This window comes from Xyrauchen texanus, chromosome 42 (genome assembly GCF_025860055.1).
Source record: "Xyrauchen texanus isolate HMW12.3.18 chromosome 42, RBS_HiC_50CHRs, whole genome shotgun sequence".
NCBI classification, from domain to species: domain Eukaryota; kingdom Metazoa; phylum Chordata; class Actinopteri; order Cypriniformes; family Catostomidae; genus Xyrauchen; species Xyrauchen texanus.
The window spans coordinates 7,411,246-7,428,031 of NC_068317.1; the positions used below are offsets into that span (position 1 = coordinate 7,411,246).

General features: G+C 39.6%; 2 protein-coding genes across 2 annotated transcripts; one reads left to right on the plus strand and one right to left on the minus strand.

Moving 5' to 3' along the window:
- The first annotated feature begins 2,867 nt into the window (after positions 1-2,867).
- LOC127635264 (frizzled-8-like) lies at positions 2,868-5,507 on the plus strand. Its single transcript, XM_052115174.1, is given in 2 exon segments — positions 2,868-3,758; positions 3,760-5,507. Coding segments are annotated over 2 exon segments (1,740 nt in total). The 5' UTR covers positions 2,868-3,242; the 3' UTR covers positions 4,984-5,507.
- A 5,531-nt stretch (positions 5,508-11,038) lies between these two features.
- Positions 11,039-13,786, minus strand: LOC127635270 (gap junction delta-4 protein-like). Its single transcript, XM_052115180.1, has 2 exons — positions 13,723-13,786; positions 11,039-12,231 (listed from the first exon to the last, which is right to left on the minus strand). The coding sequence occupies exons 1-2, from the start codon at positions 13,784-13,786 to the stop codon at positions 11,039-11,041; spliced, it is 1,257 nt and encodes a 418-aa protein (XP_051971140.1).
- Between the last annotated feature and the right edge of the window lie 3,000 nt (positions 13,787-16,786).

Below are 16,786 nucleotides of genomic sequence, written 5' to 3' on the forward strand. Positions count from 1 at the left end.
GTTATATTATTATAGTGAAAATTGGCAAACTAATAATTACACCAAAAAGGAATGTTCTGGATTCAAAGTTAAGCTCTATCGACAACATGTGTGACAAAAACAGGTTTGCAACGTGAAATCACATAATAAACAGAGCATTATAAACCATTCTTTAACACTATTTGTGATTGACTAGAAGCTTTGGGGTCAACTCTCAATTCCCCATGCCTCCAAATCGAAGAATGGATTATTTTTGGAAATTACTCCAAGCCCAATAGGGATGAGTTGAAATTGCTGTCAATGCAGCCACTTGAACAATTCATTTAATTATAATTACGCTGTACTTGTTGTTTGATTTAGTCATTATAGCCTGAAAACATTTCATTTCGAATGTATTACAGCTACACAAGTAATTAATGTAGAGCTGGACGTTGTATTAATGGACGAATACCAAAGACTCTTACTTCTAAACATTAATTCCCAACTAAAGCTTTATAATCCACACTTTAGAAATATTAAAACCACACAAAGAATCCATAGGCCTTTAGTGATACACGAGAAGGCATGTTATTATGGCTGATGGCCATCGGCCACCATTTCCCTCTTTCTAAAGACTCATTCAATGGTGATTTGAAAATTAACTTTTGAACAGATGCACTAATTCCATTTGTACTCTGGAATGCCCGGGCACAATGTAACTCAAGCCTGGCCGGGGCTGGGATAGAGCCAGGGTAAAAGGTTACGCTCCAACTGCTGGAGACTAGAGAGTGCTCTATCTTCCTGTTAATCAATATGGCTCTGGAAATAATGGACATAATCAGCGAAAGTGATTCTACTTTTCATCTGCCTGCATTTGCCACAAGCTTCAGAGGGCACACCTGTTCCTAAATCCCTACAAGTTTCCTCTAAAGAAGGGTTTGTCGTGTCCCATAACGTCACTGCTGCTTTGTAATGGAAATCATTAAACATAGAGGGCTGGATTGGTAATCTGGCATACCGGGCATTTTCCTGTTGGGCCGACGCACATTGGGGCCGGTCAGGGATGGACTGGCCATCGGGAGAACGCGATTAAGCTGAAATGAGCCGCCACGTTACGCAGAACAGGCCACAAAACGGAGCCGCGATATGGCGAAGGGGGCAGCGATATGCAGAGAAAGACCCCCCGCCCCCCACACATAAACTTTTGGGCCAGTTTCTATGTAAAATCCCGGGCCAATTTCTCTTCCCAGTCTACCCCTAACAAGCTTTATACATATTATTTAGGCAAATGTAATTACTCTAGATGGATAGCATTGAACAATAGTTCAAAGTGATCACAACAAAATCTGTTAAAAAAAATTCCTTGTGTAGCTATTGAACATGAATTCATTTGTGAAAGACCTCTTTAATCATTTGGTTTACTCCCTCTAATTTTACTATTAAATTGCATTACCTTTAATATAGACTTGATAATGAGTTGGGGGAAGGGGTTGCTTGTCCACTGCCACTGTTTAACAAACTGCTTTGCTTGTTCTAGAGTTTGCAGTAATTGCATCCTCTGCAGGAGTTCTGTGCATTCACACCTCCATTAAAACATCAACTCCCCACTATGCCAGCAGGACAACCCCCCACCCGGCCCCAATACATAAGGGGCTCCAATTAGTCTGACTGTTGCTGTATTTCATTTTAATAAATGTATCATTTCATAAACTTGGCAAACATAATAAAGAGGTATAGACTGTTATCATTTGCTCGTCAAGCAGACATTGCAAGAGGAGCAAATGCCATATGAGCCACAAGTTGCATAACTTGAATGAGAATATAAATATGGGCAGTTGACATGAATTATAACAGCCGCGTCCTGCAGTATGACTTGCACTACTCCCCATAAATCCATTTTATGCAGCATTCAGCAAAGGCTAAAAGGTGATTATAAATGGTGAAAACTTAAAAGAAATTGTGACCAGCTATCGCACATGAAATTTACTTACATGCAAATTTTCATTCTAAAATTCTGATGTTTAAAAATATATCCATGATTGTGTCTGCTTGTATGTTATAAAATCAACACAGCCAGGTAAAAGAAGTATAAGAAATTGTATGGCATGATGTTGACCATAAAAAAATTAAAAAATATTTACATGTATATTTATTTAAATATAAAACTAAAATCTGGGTTACAGTGAGGCACTAACAATGAAAGTGAATGGGGCAGATTTGTAAACATTTCAAAAGTATAGCCACAAGACAGAAAATATTCCTGTTAACCATTTTAGTATGATAAAATCACTTACTAAACTTTTCTGTCTAAAGTTATATCAAATTTTACAACTTTTTGCCACAATGACCCTACAAAACATAAAACGACAGTAAACATTAATTATACTGTTTTACAGCTCAAATAATACACGTTTTGACTGAATAATTATTGTGTGCTTTTTATATACTTATATATAAACAAGTTTCACAGTCCTGCCTTTAAACCCTTCAAGAATTGGCCCCATTCACTTCCATTGTGCCTCATGGTGACCTTAAATTTTCATAATTTTTATTTTTTAAAAGAGTCAAATTATATTTAGTTATTTATTTATTTTTACTTGATGCCACAAACGCTGTCGATTGAGCTTAACTCACACTGAGCCAGGCATTTTTCTTTAATTTACCAATGTTTTTTTCCGTTTTTTTTTTTTTTTGTGGATGTGATTTGCCTCCTCCAGCCATAAATGTGTCTTATTTAATTTACTTTCCATGCAAGCCCTTATCAAAAATAATCAATGTACTGCAACTGTACACCTTGAACAAACTTGATTGACACGTCTCGGCAGCCTGCCCCTACTGTTCTGTGATTGGCCGATCGCGCATTGGGAGGCGTGACTCCCCGGCTGTCTTTTATACTCAGTGCGCCCGACTCCACCGCACTGATTTGTATGGGAAAGGCTGTTGTCAACACTGCGAATGTAGAAAACGCATTTACACCGCGAGTTTTCTTTTTAACAGACACATTTATTGTATTTACAAGCGTAAATCTGTTGCCAAAAGACATCGCAGAAGCAGGATTAAGACGACTAAACAGTGGACGCATGATTATAAACTGTAGTACCCTCAGCCATTTTGCCTACGCGCTGCCCGAGGGCTATTTATTCTCGGACCGCACGTTATGCAAACCCACCGGAACTCCGTGCCAAACAAGTGAAGCGGAGATGGGTTCGCTCTTCAACATCTGAACTGTTTCCATAGCTCAGTTGCTTTTGTTGACAGCCGAGGGGAGAGACAGAACGGAAAGCATGGACTGCTACCTGTTGGGGATTTACCTGTTCCTCGCACTTGCCCTCCTGCCCCGGTCGAGCGGCACCACGGCCAAGGAGATCACCTGCCAGGAAATAGCTGTGCCTCTGTGCAAGGGCATCGGCTACAACTACACCTATATGCCCAACCAGTTCAACCACGACACGCAGGATGAAGCGGGCTTGGAGGTGCACCAGTTCTGGCCTCTTGTGGAGATCCAATGCTCCCCGGATCTCAAGTTCTTCCTATGCAGCATGTATACCCCCATTTGCCTGGAGGACTATAAGAAGCCCTTGCCGCCGTGCCGGAGCGTATGCGAGCGAGCCAAGGCGGGTTGCGCGCCGCTCATGCGGCAATACGGCTTCCCCTGGCCGGACCGGATGAGGTGCGATTTGCTGCCCGTGCAGGGCGCACCCGACACACTGTGCATGGACTACAACCGCACCGACTCCACCACTGTGTCACCGGTACTGTCCAAACCCACGAACTACCCCAACAAACCCATTAAACCCGCATAAAAAGAAAAGCGGGCGTCTGGGAGTCGGACCTAAGGCGAGTAAACCCTGCGAGCCGGGCTGCCAGTGCCGAGCGCCGATGGTGGCGGTGAACAGCGACCGACACCCGCTGTACAACCGCGTCAAGACGGGTCAGATCCCGAACTGCGCCATGCCGTGTCACAACCCGTATTTCACCCAGGACGAGCGGACCTTCACGGCCTTCTGGATCGGACTTTGGTCGGTGTTGTGCTTCATATCGACATTCGCCACCGTCGCGACGTTTTTAATTGATATGGAGCGATTTAAATACCCCGAACGCCCGATAATTTTTCTGTCGGCGTGCTACATGTTCGTGTCCATCGGTTACATTGTGCGCTTAATCGCCGGGCACGAAAAGGTGGCGTGCAATCGGGAGTACGACGTGGAGCACATTCACTACGAAACCACCGGCCCCGCGCTGTGCACAGTCGTGTTTTTGTTGATCTATTTCTTCGGGATGGCTAGCTCCATATGGTGGGTCATTCTCTCCCTCACCTGGTTCCTGGCGGCGGGCATGAAATGGGGCAACGAGGCCATCGCGGGTTACTCGCAGTACTTCCACCTGGCAGCCTGGCTCATCCCATCCATGAAATCCATCGCCGTGCTCGCCTTGAGCTCGGTGGACGGAGACCCTGTGGCCGGGATCTGCTACGTGGGTAACCAGAACTTGGACAATCTGCGGGGCTTCGTGTTGGCACCGTTGGTAATCTACTTGTTTATCGGCACCATGTTCCTTCTGGCTGGATTTGTGTCCTTGTTTCGGATCAGAAGCGTCATTAAGCAAGGAGGCACCAAAACGGACAAACTCGAGAAGTTGATGATCCGAATCGGGATCTTCACGGTGCTCTACACGGTTCCCGCCACCATCATCGTGGCGTGTTATTTCTATGAGCAGCATAACAGACAGAGCTGGGAAATCACTCATAACTGCTCGTGTTTATTAGAACAGGAGATCAAGAGACCGGACTATGCTGTTTTCATGCTGAAGTACTTCATGTGCCTTCTGGTGGGCATCACATCTGGGGTTTGGACCTGGTCTGGAAAGACTCTGGAGTCCTGGAGGACTTTCTGTACACGCTGTTGTTGGGGCAGTAAGGGCTCTGGTGGTTCCATGTATAGTGACGTGAGCACGGGATTAACGTGGAGGTCCGGCACCGCCAGCTCAGTCTCCTGCCCCAAGCAGATGCCTTTGTCCCAGGTCTGAATCAAGAAAAGCCCGCTAATTGTTTAGGGTTTCTTGGTCTTTCCAACATTAGCATACAAATGAACTTGTTGATGGTTTCTATTAGCTGAAGAACTGGTTGAAACAATGCAGCGATGCAGAAACAATTACTTTGTGCTAACTCCATTTCTATTGATATGGACATGATATGCAATCAGTCTTCTTTAAGGAGAATTTGGGCATTACATTGTTCCCAGTGGAGTAACACTCGTCCCCAACCTGCAGCATTTGAATTGTCTGAACAATCAAAGATGGTTACAATAAGCCTTAATGTCTTAGTGCCCAACTATTATTATTATTATCATAATTATTATATACGGGTTGTTGTTGTTTTTTAAAATGCAAAATGTATTTATACAATGGTTATGTAAAAACTTGTAAATTCTGTATAAAAGAAGATTTATACATTTATTGTACATTTGTATATAGTGTAGATGCCACATGAAAAGCAAATATGACATTTATTTTGACAATAAAAACTTTTGGAGGAATCTGGTTCTCTCAAACTCAGGGTTCTGGTAATGAGTGCTCGGCCATGGCTCTTTGTGGTCATTCCCATTGAAGATGCTTTTGTGGGTTCTGTTAAGAGAAACTCTTTTTAGCTATATCTGGGGTCTAATTAGATACAAGGACCTTGTGTTGGCGAATCTCCGTAATTGTCGAACGCTTCACGTGCTTGATCCTTAATTTACTAAAAGAGGGCTGGGGAATGGGATTTAAATGCAGGAAACGGGCCCTTTTCATCTGGGAAATCTTTGATCTTTCTTTTAAAGCCGAGAATAAAGGTGCCACCTAGATATAGAACCTTTAGACTGATGCACCAAGTTTTTTAATGTCTCATTTGAGACCGTTGTGCTTTGATCAACTTTATAGAAGTGTTTTGAGGCTGGGGGCCCCTGCCAAGTTTTGTTAGAGGGAACCTGTGACAGTTACATTTGTTCTTGCTTTTTTGGAGGTTGGAGGGCGCTATCAAAACGTCCTTCTTGAATTTCAGCTGTGGTATTATTACTAGTGTTCACTCACAGAGACACTGAATAGAAACCTTCAGGTGGTCCCTTACATGTCCAAAGACCCTTTTTGTGAAACTCCAGTGGAGTTTCTTAGACAAAGAATGGAACAGAAATAGTCGCAAAATGAAAATCACGATTTTGTCTTTCTTGCAGATGTTTTGAATGCAAAATCTAGATCTATCCATTTTTTTTTTTTTTTTTCTAGCAAATGGTGCATGGTTAGTTTGCAAACAACTAAACCACAGCTTCTATAACTGACTTACCATGATTTCGAAGCCACCAGAGTGTCAAGTCCTGATGTGAAAACATAACCATTCAATGGGTACTCATTTAGGTAAGTTTAAATGGCTTATGTCATTTAATGTATTATTAGGGTTATCATACACTTCTCATTTTCTATGAGCAGTTGAATATTACATTTCAAGGATAACTTGCTGAAGTGTTTTCATCTTTACACACAAACACGCATAAATCTATTTGGGAGTATTACTGATACTTGGGAAAAAAAGTACATAAATAATGGAAAACAGAGCAAATTAGTCCTTCATAAATAAGACTTGTGAGTGTTGAATTGAAGAACACATTTGTCACATTTCAGAGGGGATTGATGGGAAATAAACAATCATGGCTTATTTTTTAGACTATATCTCCTCCTAGTGGTCATGAAGAATTAGAGCTAGACCTACTGTGCACTAAACGACACGCGCTGGCTTTTATTGTTTTAAAGGAATATTCCGGGTTCAATACAAGTTAAGCTCAATCGACAACATTTGTGGCATATTGTTGAGTACCACAAAAAATATTTCGACTTGTCCCTCCTTTTCTTAATCTATAAATTAATAAAAATTATATAAAAATTACAAAAATAAGAACAATATGTGTTACCATGATTTTAGTGTGATAAAAAATTCTTGCTAATCTTATCTGTGAAAGGTTATATCCAATTTTGTAATTTTGTTGCCATGATGATGAACTCTCTCAATCCCAAACAAATGACGAATAAACCAACTCGAATGGTACACACGTTTAACAGTAAAAAAAATAACAGAAGTTTAATATTTCTGCCTTTTAAACCTTCCTAAATTTGGTCCCATTCACTTCCATTTTAAGTGCCTCAGTGTGACCTGGATTTCTCAGTTTTTTATTTGAAGATTTTTTTTTAATATTGGTTATATTGTTAACAAACAAATAATAATAATATTGCCTTACTCTGACAACAGTGGGCACAGTTACTGTAATATCTAGCCTACATATTATCAGATGATTTATATGTTTGTTTACAATTCTTAATGTGTATATATATGTAGAATAATGAATTAACTGTCTCTACAGATCTGAGAACTATAACAGAGATGTGCTATGTGCAAAATGGCTTTTAATAAAAAGTGTGGAGCTTGTTGGTTTTAATAATTTACAAATTGACAGATAAATGTGGGTTTGCAGCCGACTTGTTTTTTTTTAAGCCAAATTATAGAAATCTGTATTTATAAAATGTTCAAAAGCAGATACAAATACATCAAGTATTTTCTATTACATTTACACGTTTAATTTTTTTTTTTCCAAAACATTTTATTTTTTTGAATAAACAAACACTTGGTGAGAATGACAAAACCTGAGTCTGCAATATGAGGAATAATGCAGACTTTACATGAAACTGAGCTGAAGATTCAAAAGTAATTTCGAAATGTCCTGTCAGGAATTCATTCATTTTGCAGACATGGTTTCACAAAGCATATTCAAATATCAGGAACATTTTTGTCTTATTGAAGGCATTTGTGCACTGGAAAGGTGTTTTATTTAAAAAACAAAAATTATAATTTTAATATCAATTAATATAAATACTTGTATTTGTTATACAAATAAAAATTCCACCTCTACAATTCTGTGAAACTATAAAATCAAATCAGAAACCCCCTGTGATTGGTCCATCCTGAACAGCGCTGAGAAAAGTAATAGACTCACGTGACAACACTTTCTATGCGCTGCTTCTTCAACTGTCTGGACAACAATTTACACCTAAATAAGAACACCCAATAATGAGGAAGTTTCACAGCCATTCAATCGAAAATTCCCGGCAAAGAGTCAGTGAAAAGATTATGACAAGTTAGAGACAACTTCCGGGGCGCTAAACCCCGCCTATATTAAAAGGGAACCGAGTGCAGTAACAACAACAGATCTGCCGTCAGAAGGCACACAGAGTGGGTGGATGCTGGAAGTGAATGATCTTGTCAGTAATAAGAATAATAAAATAAACCCTTTTACAGACAATTTTTAGATTCAAAATTTATTTAATTTGAATAAATATTCGTTCCAATTCTCATCTAAACCCGCTGATATGTGAGGACGAACAAACTGAATGTGTTGTTCAACAAAACCATTAAAATATTTGTATTAAATATGCTCTATTAATTACTGAAGTGATAATATGATAAAAATGTGCAGGTATTATTTCTCAAACAAACACTTCAACAATTCTTACATTCTATTTTTTATTTTTTTACACCAATGTACTATAAACCATTCAAACGTAAAATGTTACAGTATACCTCGCCAGATACATGCATGCAGTTCACTTGAATTATTAACAAATTGTAAATTTATACCCCGAGGCACCTTCTAAAGAAATCTTCAATACAATTTATGCACTGTCATTGTCAATATCCTTTAACGATTACACATAATGACAAAGTGGCAAAAACATGAATTTGGTGTGCAAACATCTGTAGAATTATAGATTTGTCCAGGCTGTTGAAATCAGTCCACCAGAGGGCAGTGTTTATTACAAGGATCTGACATGGTCTGTAGTGAACTTGCAGAAACATCTGAACACAACATAGCTTTATTTCAAGACTAGGTAAGTCTATATTGTATTTCTATATTAGTAGAAAGGTAGATGCATTTTCTCATAAAATTCCAAACACATCAGATTCAAATACAAGTCAGATTTCCAAAATCCGTTTGTAGACTCCACCATGTAGGCACCACTGGTGATGAACATATATTACTTTAATGGATGATTTATTACTCTAACAAGTGACTATATTTTGGATATGGGTTGTTGACTAAAAAAGGTAGTCAGAGATTATAAATATTAGAAATCCTTAAAAAAAATCTAGTGTAAAACACATATCAGTCAAGGTCATAGAAATGTAATACATGTTACCATGTTTGTTTCATACATTTTTGAAAAATATTTATAGCATTTTCCAAAAAAACAAAAATAAAAAAACAATGACAATGCAAAAAAAAAAAAAATGCCAAGTGGTGTTATATATATATATATATATATATATATATATATATATATATATATATATATATATATATTATGAAGGGTATCTGGCCCCCAGGTGTGTTCACAGCATCAAATATTGCCCCTTTTTAAAAAAGTTTGGCCTACCTGCCTGTCAAAGAGAATTCAATAACTTATCAAACAACTGTCAAAGTCACAGCATGCTTCTTGGAGACGACAGTGGAAATGTGCCAATAACTTGGAGATCATGGTGTAACCGTACCCGCCACTCTCAGAGGGAGTGTGATTTGGTCAGGCAGTTTAAAAACAGCTGAACCATCAACTATTTGACATCAATCCAAAAACACAACCAGCATTAAAAAATATATTTTTTGGTGATTGCCACTACAATTCATCATCAGAGATACATATGGTAGGACATAAAAAGACAATCCCAGAGATCCCTGGTGTGCTTTATGTGCTTCATGACCGACATTGTGAGGACAGAAGTGTTGGAGCCCAGGTGATTGTCGCTGGTTCGAACCCCAAGGCCAACATCATTGTGTCCTTGAGCAAGGCACTTAACTCCAGGTTGCTCCGGGGGGATTGTCCCTGTAATAAGTGTCCACTGTAAGTCGCTTTGGATAAAAGCGTCTGCCAAATGCATAAATGATTGTCCAAAGCTAACATGTCCGAAAGTTTACATGTTTCGGCAAGCTTGTAAGTGTCTGAAGGGCAAGTGTTGTCTTGCTCTCGTGTTACTCTAGATTATGGGGCTCTATTTTAAGTGTTTGTTCTAACGCACCAAACCAAAGCCCAGTCAGTCCTTGAAATAGTGTTACGAGCCACCCACCTCCATAAATACAAAAGCAGCCTGGGCAGTAATTGCTTCATAATGCAGTGCTATTGACTGAAACCCGATTGCCCCTGAGTTTGTCCAGGCTAGGGGATTTGGGGAGCTCTTTCAAGTAGGAAGTACCTATGTACCCCCAGGGAGAGGGCCTATTTATTCAGATTCCTGTACTTGTTGGGTGGCTGCCCGAGTTGAAGCAGAATGTATGTCAGTCTTATGTCGGCTTCAGGGACTTTGGGTGGTTGCAACAGGCCTGTTTTAGAATGACCCTCGGTCTCCTGGCTTGTAGATAGGGCATGTTAGGTCAAGGACTATCTCTTTGGTGAAAGAAAAAGAATGCACTAACGCAAACATGAGTGACAGGTGGCTGTTGAAGGTCTTAGACGATTTTAGGGTTGGCATGTAGCCATGTCATTGAGGTCTTCTAAAGATATTTTTCATTTCACCTTGTATCTTCAAACTATCCATTCTTTACATATCAAGCATTGTTATTTAAATCTAATAACCTGCATACATTTCAAAGCTTTTGTTGGATGATACAAATGAAAGAACTGCCAGCAGGCATTCAATTCTACTTGCTGGTTCTCTAGTATGACAATCAAACCCACTTTTCTCGTGCCTGCAAGTTGATATGTCATCACTGGTGGTCATCTCTACCAATGTATAATGCCCCACTCTCCTGGTGCACACCGATATTGCTCCTGAGACATCAACTGCCCCTGAGGAAGCTGATATGTTCCTTCACTGAGGTGGCAGAGGTTTAAAGTGACAATACATATTTTAGATGTCACCTTAACCTAAGACACCTGATTCAACTCATCAGTACATTACTAGAGATGCCAAGACCTGAAATGGATATATCCGATCAGCGTGACATCCAAAATGTGTATTGTTGGGGTGCTTCCCGGAACGGGGTCGGGGAACACTGCTATAGCGTGGCAGTCAAACCCACTCTGACCTCTTCTCTTGCCCTTCTCCTCCACAAGTTGGTATGTCGTCACCAGTGGTCATCTCTACCAATGTATATTGCCCTACTCTCCGGGTACACACTGCTGTTGCTCCCGAGACATCAACTGCCCCTGGAGCAGCTGGTTTGTCCATTCGTGGAGGTGGCGGTGGTTTTTGGCGACTATGTTTGCTGACTCGGATGGATCTGGGTGTCCCCAAAGGCTCATTGGGGCACAAGGAAACTTCACTGCCCCCTCGCACCATCCCTTCTTCTTGGGTGGGTTGGTAGTTGCTGCTATCATCATTGTTGTTGGAGCCAGGCATTCCAGAAATTCCTCCAAGAGGTGACAGTGGAGGAGGGTCATCATCTAGAAGAATGGAAGCAGCTTCATCACCACTTGAGTTTCTGGTCACTCTTTTTCGGAAGTTGGGGCTCACCTTGTCTTGAACCGTTACAATGCTGGAGTCAACACCATGACCTCCATTCCCCGAAAGGTAGTACTGCTCTTCTGCATACATCTTCTCAAAGAGCATCTTCCTCTTGCTTTTTTGCCTCACAGAATGCTTGATGGCACAAATTAGGTCGCATGTGTTTAGCAGGAAGGACAGTGTGGCCACTCCCAACATAAAGTTCAACATTATGGTTTTCTCGGTGGGTCTGGAGATGTAGCAATCCACCATGGACGTGCAAGGCGGCTGCTGACACATGAATCGTTTCGGGATGTGGAAACCAAAAAAGTAGTAATGGGCAGCTCCAAAGCCAGCTTCTACAACCATCCGAAGTAACAGCTGCAAGATGTAGGCTCCTGTGAAATGCTGCAATTGACCCATCTCAGCCTTTACAATGGTCTTGCACAGAGAGGCTTTCCTGAATGACTCATGTTGGATCTTATAAACAGAGTCTGCTTTTATGGACTCGGAGGCCCCTCTATCAACAGCTAGGCCAGAATTCACTTTGTGGATCACATAGATGATGAACATCACATAGGGAAGGCACAGGGTGGTTAGTTGCACCAGGCAGAAGCGGAAAAGGGACAAAGGGGCATACATGTCATAGCATACATTGACACAACCAGGCTGAATTGTGTTACACACAAATCGCTCCTGCTCATCCTGGTAGAGTGGATAACCAGCAAACAGCAGGACCAGGATCCTTAGGAATACCATCAGAATTAGCCATGCTTTCCCTAATGGATGAAAGAATACATAAGGTTTATATATCTCTAACATTGTGCATGTTCACATGTACATTCTTATACTATTATGCTTAATAAGCCGTCAACGTGTATGGTGGTGTAAATGGTAGTGTTTATTTAACTGGGGAAGGTCAAAAACAGATTAAGCTATATATTCAGACTAGATTTTTGTCAAAATGTCGATATCGCTCTGCATGTTCACTTTCCTGGCTTATTCAATTTGTGCAAATCTTACATTTTGACATCAAAATCCAGTGATAACCTGATGAAGTCTCAGGTAAACACGGCTTTCTTGCATGGTCAGATTTTTTGAATAAGCTGGTTTTGGTAGTAATCAGTGTTTTGGTGTGCCTATAAATGCACTCACTGATTGGATTGCAATGATGAGAGTTTAATCTTACACTTATTGTGCTTCACATCCTTTTAACATTGTTTTTGAATATTGATGTTATAATGTTGTGTCTTTGCCAAGACTGTTTACAATATTACTTTTACATTTAAAGGGCTTGGAGCTCCTTACAGAAATATTTAGATCATATATCACCAAGCAAATTACCAATTTAATTATAATGTTATCATGAAATAAGCATCAAATGTCTATGCACTTGAAGTAAAAATCTCTGCACAGGTGGTGACCTTTGTTTAGATATATGTATCGGCCAAAGGTTGCCAAAGGTTTGCTGCAGGTTCACCACTTTCGGTGAAGAGCTGCAAACATCTGGCAAACATATGCAGTGAATCATATGAAAATAATGAATCAGGCAGGTTTGTCAGAACTCTTTTTTTTTGCAAGAGTGATATTCAACTAATGACTCGACCTTCGCGGTTTGTTTTAACCAAATAAATAATTTTTACATACATGCAATAATTAATCATAGGTCATTTAAAAGTGCTGCAAATGCATTGATATGCTTATTCACTGCTACAAAAAGAAAGTTTGCCATTGTTCATTGCGTTTGTTACATTTGTATTTTGTTTTACGACTTAAATGCATGACATGTCATAATAACAAATGCCCAACTCCCAGGTGCACTTAAAGGCAGCATTCTGTTTTATTCTTTGGCCCCAAAAATAATCATTTTAATGCATGTATAACAAAAATATGAAACTATGTGGCATCTGTAAGGAAATGATTCTAATCTGTTTCTCACAACTAACTTCACTCTTCTTAGCCATTTTTGCAATTACTTTTGACCATCCCAAGGAGTTTTTTAGTGGATGTATGAAGTCAGTTCCCCTAAAGTTCACACAAGTATACTAGAAGAGTAACCACATCTTTAGTTTATAACATAACTATGGAAATGTTCCTCTTACATTTAACAACCAGGAAGTGTTGCAAATGCAAAATTGCAATAAAGTCTCTTCATATTTGGTTTTCTAATGCAATGACAGTCATACATTTTTAAGGATGGCTTAAGAGCCCAGACACTTTTTGGGACTATTGTACATAAGCAATTTAAAGTACTCAAAGTGTGCACATACCTATGAGGGTGATGTTGTAGTTCAAAGTTACGAAGATCATTTCTGATGCTGCCAGTTTCGCCATGCCAGCAGATTTAGGCCTCAAACCCTGTGATCCCAACACAGGATATCCCGCTGCTTAACACACATTTCCCGTCTGATTCCACATAAGAATGTGTTTACAGTCTGCATTAAATATAGTCCAATTAGGCATTGAAAATTAACCTGTTTAACACACTCATAATCCAAGTCAGTATAGACTGTTCTCTAAACTCAGTCGGGTGTAATCCACAATGGCAAGACTCGTGCGTAACCACTGACTTGGCTCCCCAACTTTCCTCTGCCTGTGTCCTGACAACTGTTCTCAGACAACAGAAGAGAGGAGATGTGAGCTCCATTGTGGCTATTCTTACCCACCAAAGGCATGTCGGCACGCAAGCATTGCTGTGATATTTGGGTTCTGTTTGTCCTTACAGGAGAAAAACCAGCATCAAATAAGTCATCAATTATCCTGTTCTCATCAATGATGGAAAGCATTTCAATGGCATATAGTAGAGGTTGTGCTAGCTGAATTCGTATGAAGGACTCTAATCTCATTTAGATACATACTAGCCTTACATAGGAGTTGTATGAAAGAGTTTAGTCAGTTGTTTGGGTCGTGCTGCACATTTCATTGTGAAGTTTGTCATTTCTATGCCACCATAGTGTCACCAAATGGAATTGCAAAAATAATGACTGGTTTTAAACAGGCATCCTGAACACTCCACTCTGTGTACCATTGGTCAAAATATTGGTTGAACCAAAGTTGCTATGTTGGGCTGGTTGGGATGTGGTACAGAGACACACTTTTCAGGGAAATCAACCTATACCAGGGGCTTACTTACAGTTGTCACTTCATATTAAACTGGGATATTAGCAAATATTTTAAAATTGCATTATACACTTCAAATTTAATTCAAGTGATTCTTTAGGTTGGCATCTGATAATTATGCACTAGGTTATTCTAATGTCATTATATGATTTAAAAGAATCCCCTCTTTAGCTCTGTCATTGAGGGGTTTGACAGGACTGAATGCCATGGGATCAGTGCACATCATGGTGGGATGTTTTGAAGGTTTTAACTTTGTCTAAATGACCTCTAAACGAGGGACATCTGGACAGGGGGTTTGAAGTACTTGTCCTCTAATGAATGAAGACTTAATAGTGTGGGATTACAATACTTCAAATTTACGTATGTCATAACTTTTAATTCTTTTTTATTTTTATTACAAGGTTTAATTGAAAACACTCCCAGATTTTTTATGTGGTTTTAGACTATTTGACCCCACTGTTAAAAGAATAATAGTGATATGTTCTTGAAACCATGGGAAAGATTAAATGTTAAGAGCTGTATTACTTATTACATTCTCAGCTCTGCCTTAAAATTAGAGGATGAGTATCACTTTATGAATAAACAATGTGCTATGTTGATCATTAACAAGACATATTTGCCAAATGAAAGGCTGTTTTGCAAAGACACTCCTGGCTTCTGCTTAAATATTATTATTAATCTGTCTTGGAAAGTGTAGTAAGTAGAATTAAGTTTTTTTGTTTTTGGAATGTGTTTATGAGTATATGATTAATTGCGCAAGAAGAACTGCAAATTACATCCTGTTTTTTAAGTGAGTAGGCGAACAACTGTGTTTTAATTTTATGTTTACATGGAATCTATGAAAATATTTTTTTCATCTATGAAAGTCAGCCCACTGGATGAAGAGCATCACTGATTGACAGTTACCAAAACAGATGATGGTTTATGCTATGACTCCATTAATGAAGCCTCCAAATATTCCAATTACTTCATCTTTTGGCCTCTATATCTCTATAACTTGATTAGTAGGCCAGCTGGGCAGAATTTAGTTGCTAGATAGATGCACATTTAAAGGTAACCAGCTTGTCCCAGCATTGGCATAGTACACCAGGGACACATTTAGAGGTGTAAAGCCTGCAAAGCTTTAGGACCAAAATGCACCGGCCATATGCTCTAGGTTCAGAATAAATTCCGATCTAGCTGTAAATACGGTGCATTATTTTTTGAAACATGTCATTGAGCTTTTTGTTCATAATATTATGCAAGATGCCATTTATGACTGTAAATGGTAAATGGTCTGCACTTATATAGTGCTTTTTTTAACCTTAGATGTTACCAAAGTGCTTTACACTGTACCATTCACCCACACGGCGGCAGAGCTGCCATGCAAGGCGCTAGCCTGCCATTGGGACCAACTTGGGGTTCAGTGTCTTGCCCCAGGACACTTCGGCATGTGGGCTGGGAATCGAACCACCAACCCTGCGATTAGCAGCCGACCCGCTCTAACACCTGAGTCACAGCCGCTCCTTGTATTTTTCAGGCTTCCAGGAAAAGTATATAGAATAGCCTTATTGGCTCCACTATACAGTGTGTATATACATTTGATTCTAAATAAAGTAACTAAGTTAACTTAATTTAATTACTGTCCTGTTTGTTGCCTTTCTTCATAATACATCCAGTAAGGCAGACCGGGATAGTAGTCCCAATGGGAGTTGTCCCAAGGACTGTAAATGTCAGTAAACCAGTATGTCAAAAGACCATTTACACAAAAGTGTTTGTCTAGCAGTGGTTTTGTATATTGGCTTCAAACAGCTAGTTAAAAACGTTTAAATGAAAATAATTTTTGTCATCACTGTCCTCCAATCTACAATTCAAATTTTATTTAATATTTTATAATTTGTTTTATGGTATATTTTAACCAAAAGTTTGACACATTGGCATTGGGGCAAGATGTGATATGTTTTATTTTGTAATTTTAATTAGTAATTAGTTAAGTTGCATGGTTTGACATTTTGGTAAATCTTTTCCATATTTGCCAATTCATTTACATTTATCCAAAGCAACTTACAGTGCACTTATTACAGGGACAATCCCCCCGGAGCAACCTGGAGTTAAGTGCCTTGCTCAAGGGCCCAACAGTGGCATCTTGGTGGTGCTGGGGCTTGAACCCCTGACCTTCTGGTCAGTAACCCTGACCCTCAACCACTGAGTCACCACTGCCCCATTCATTAATTT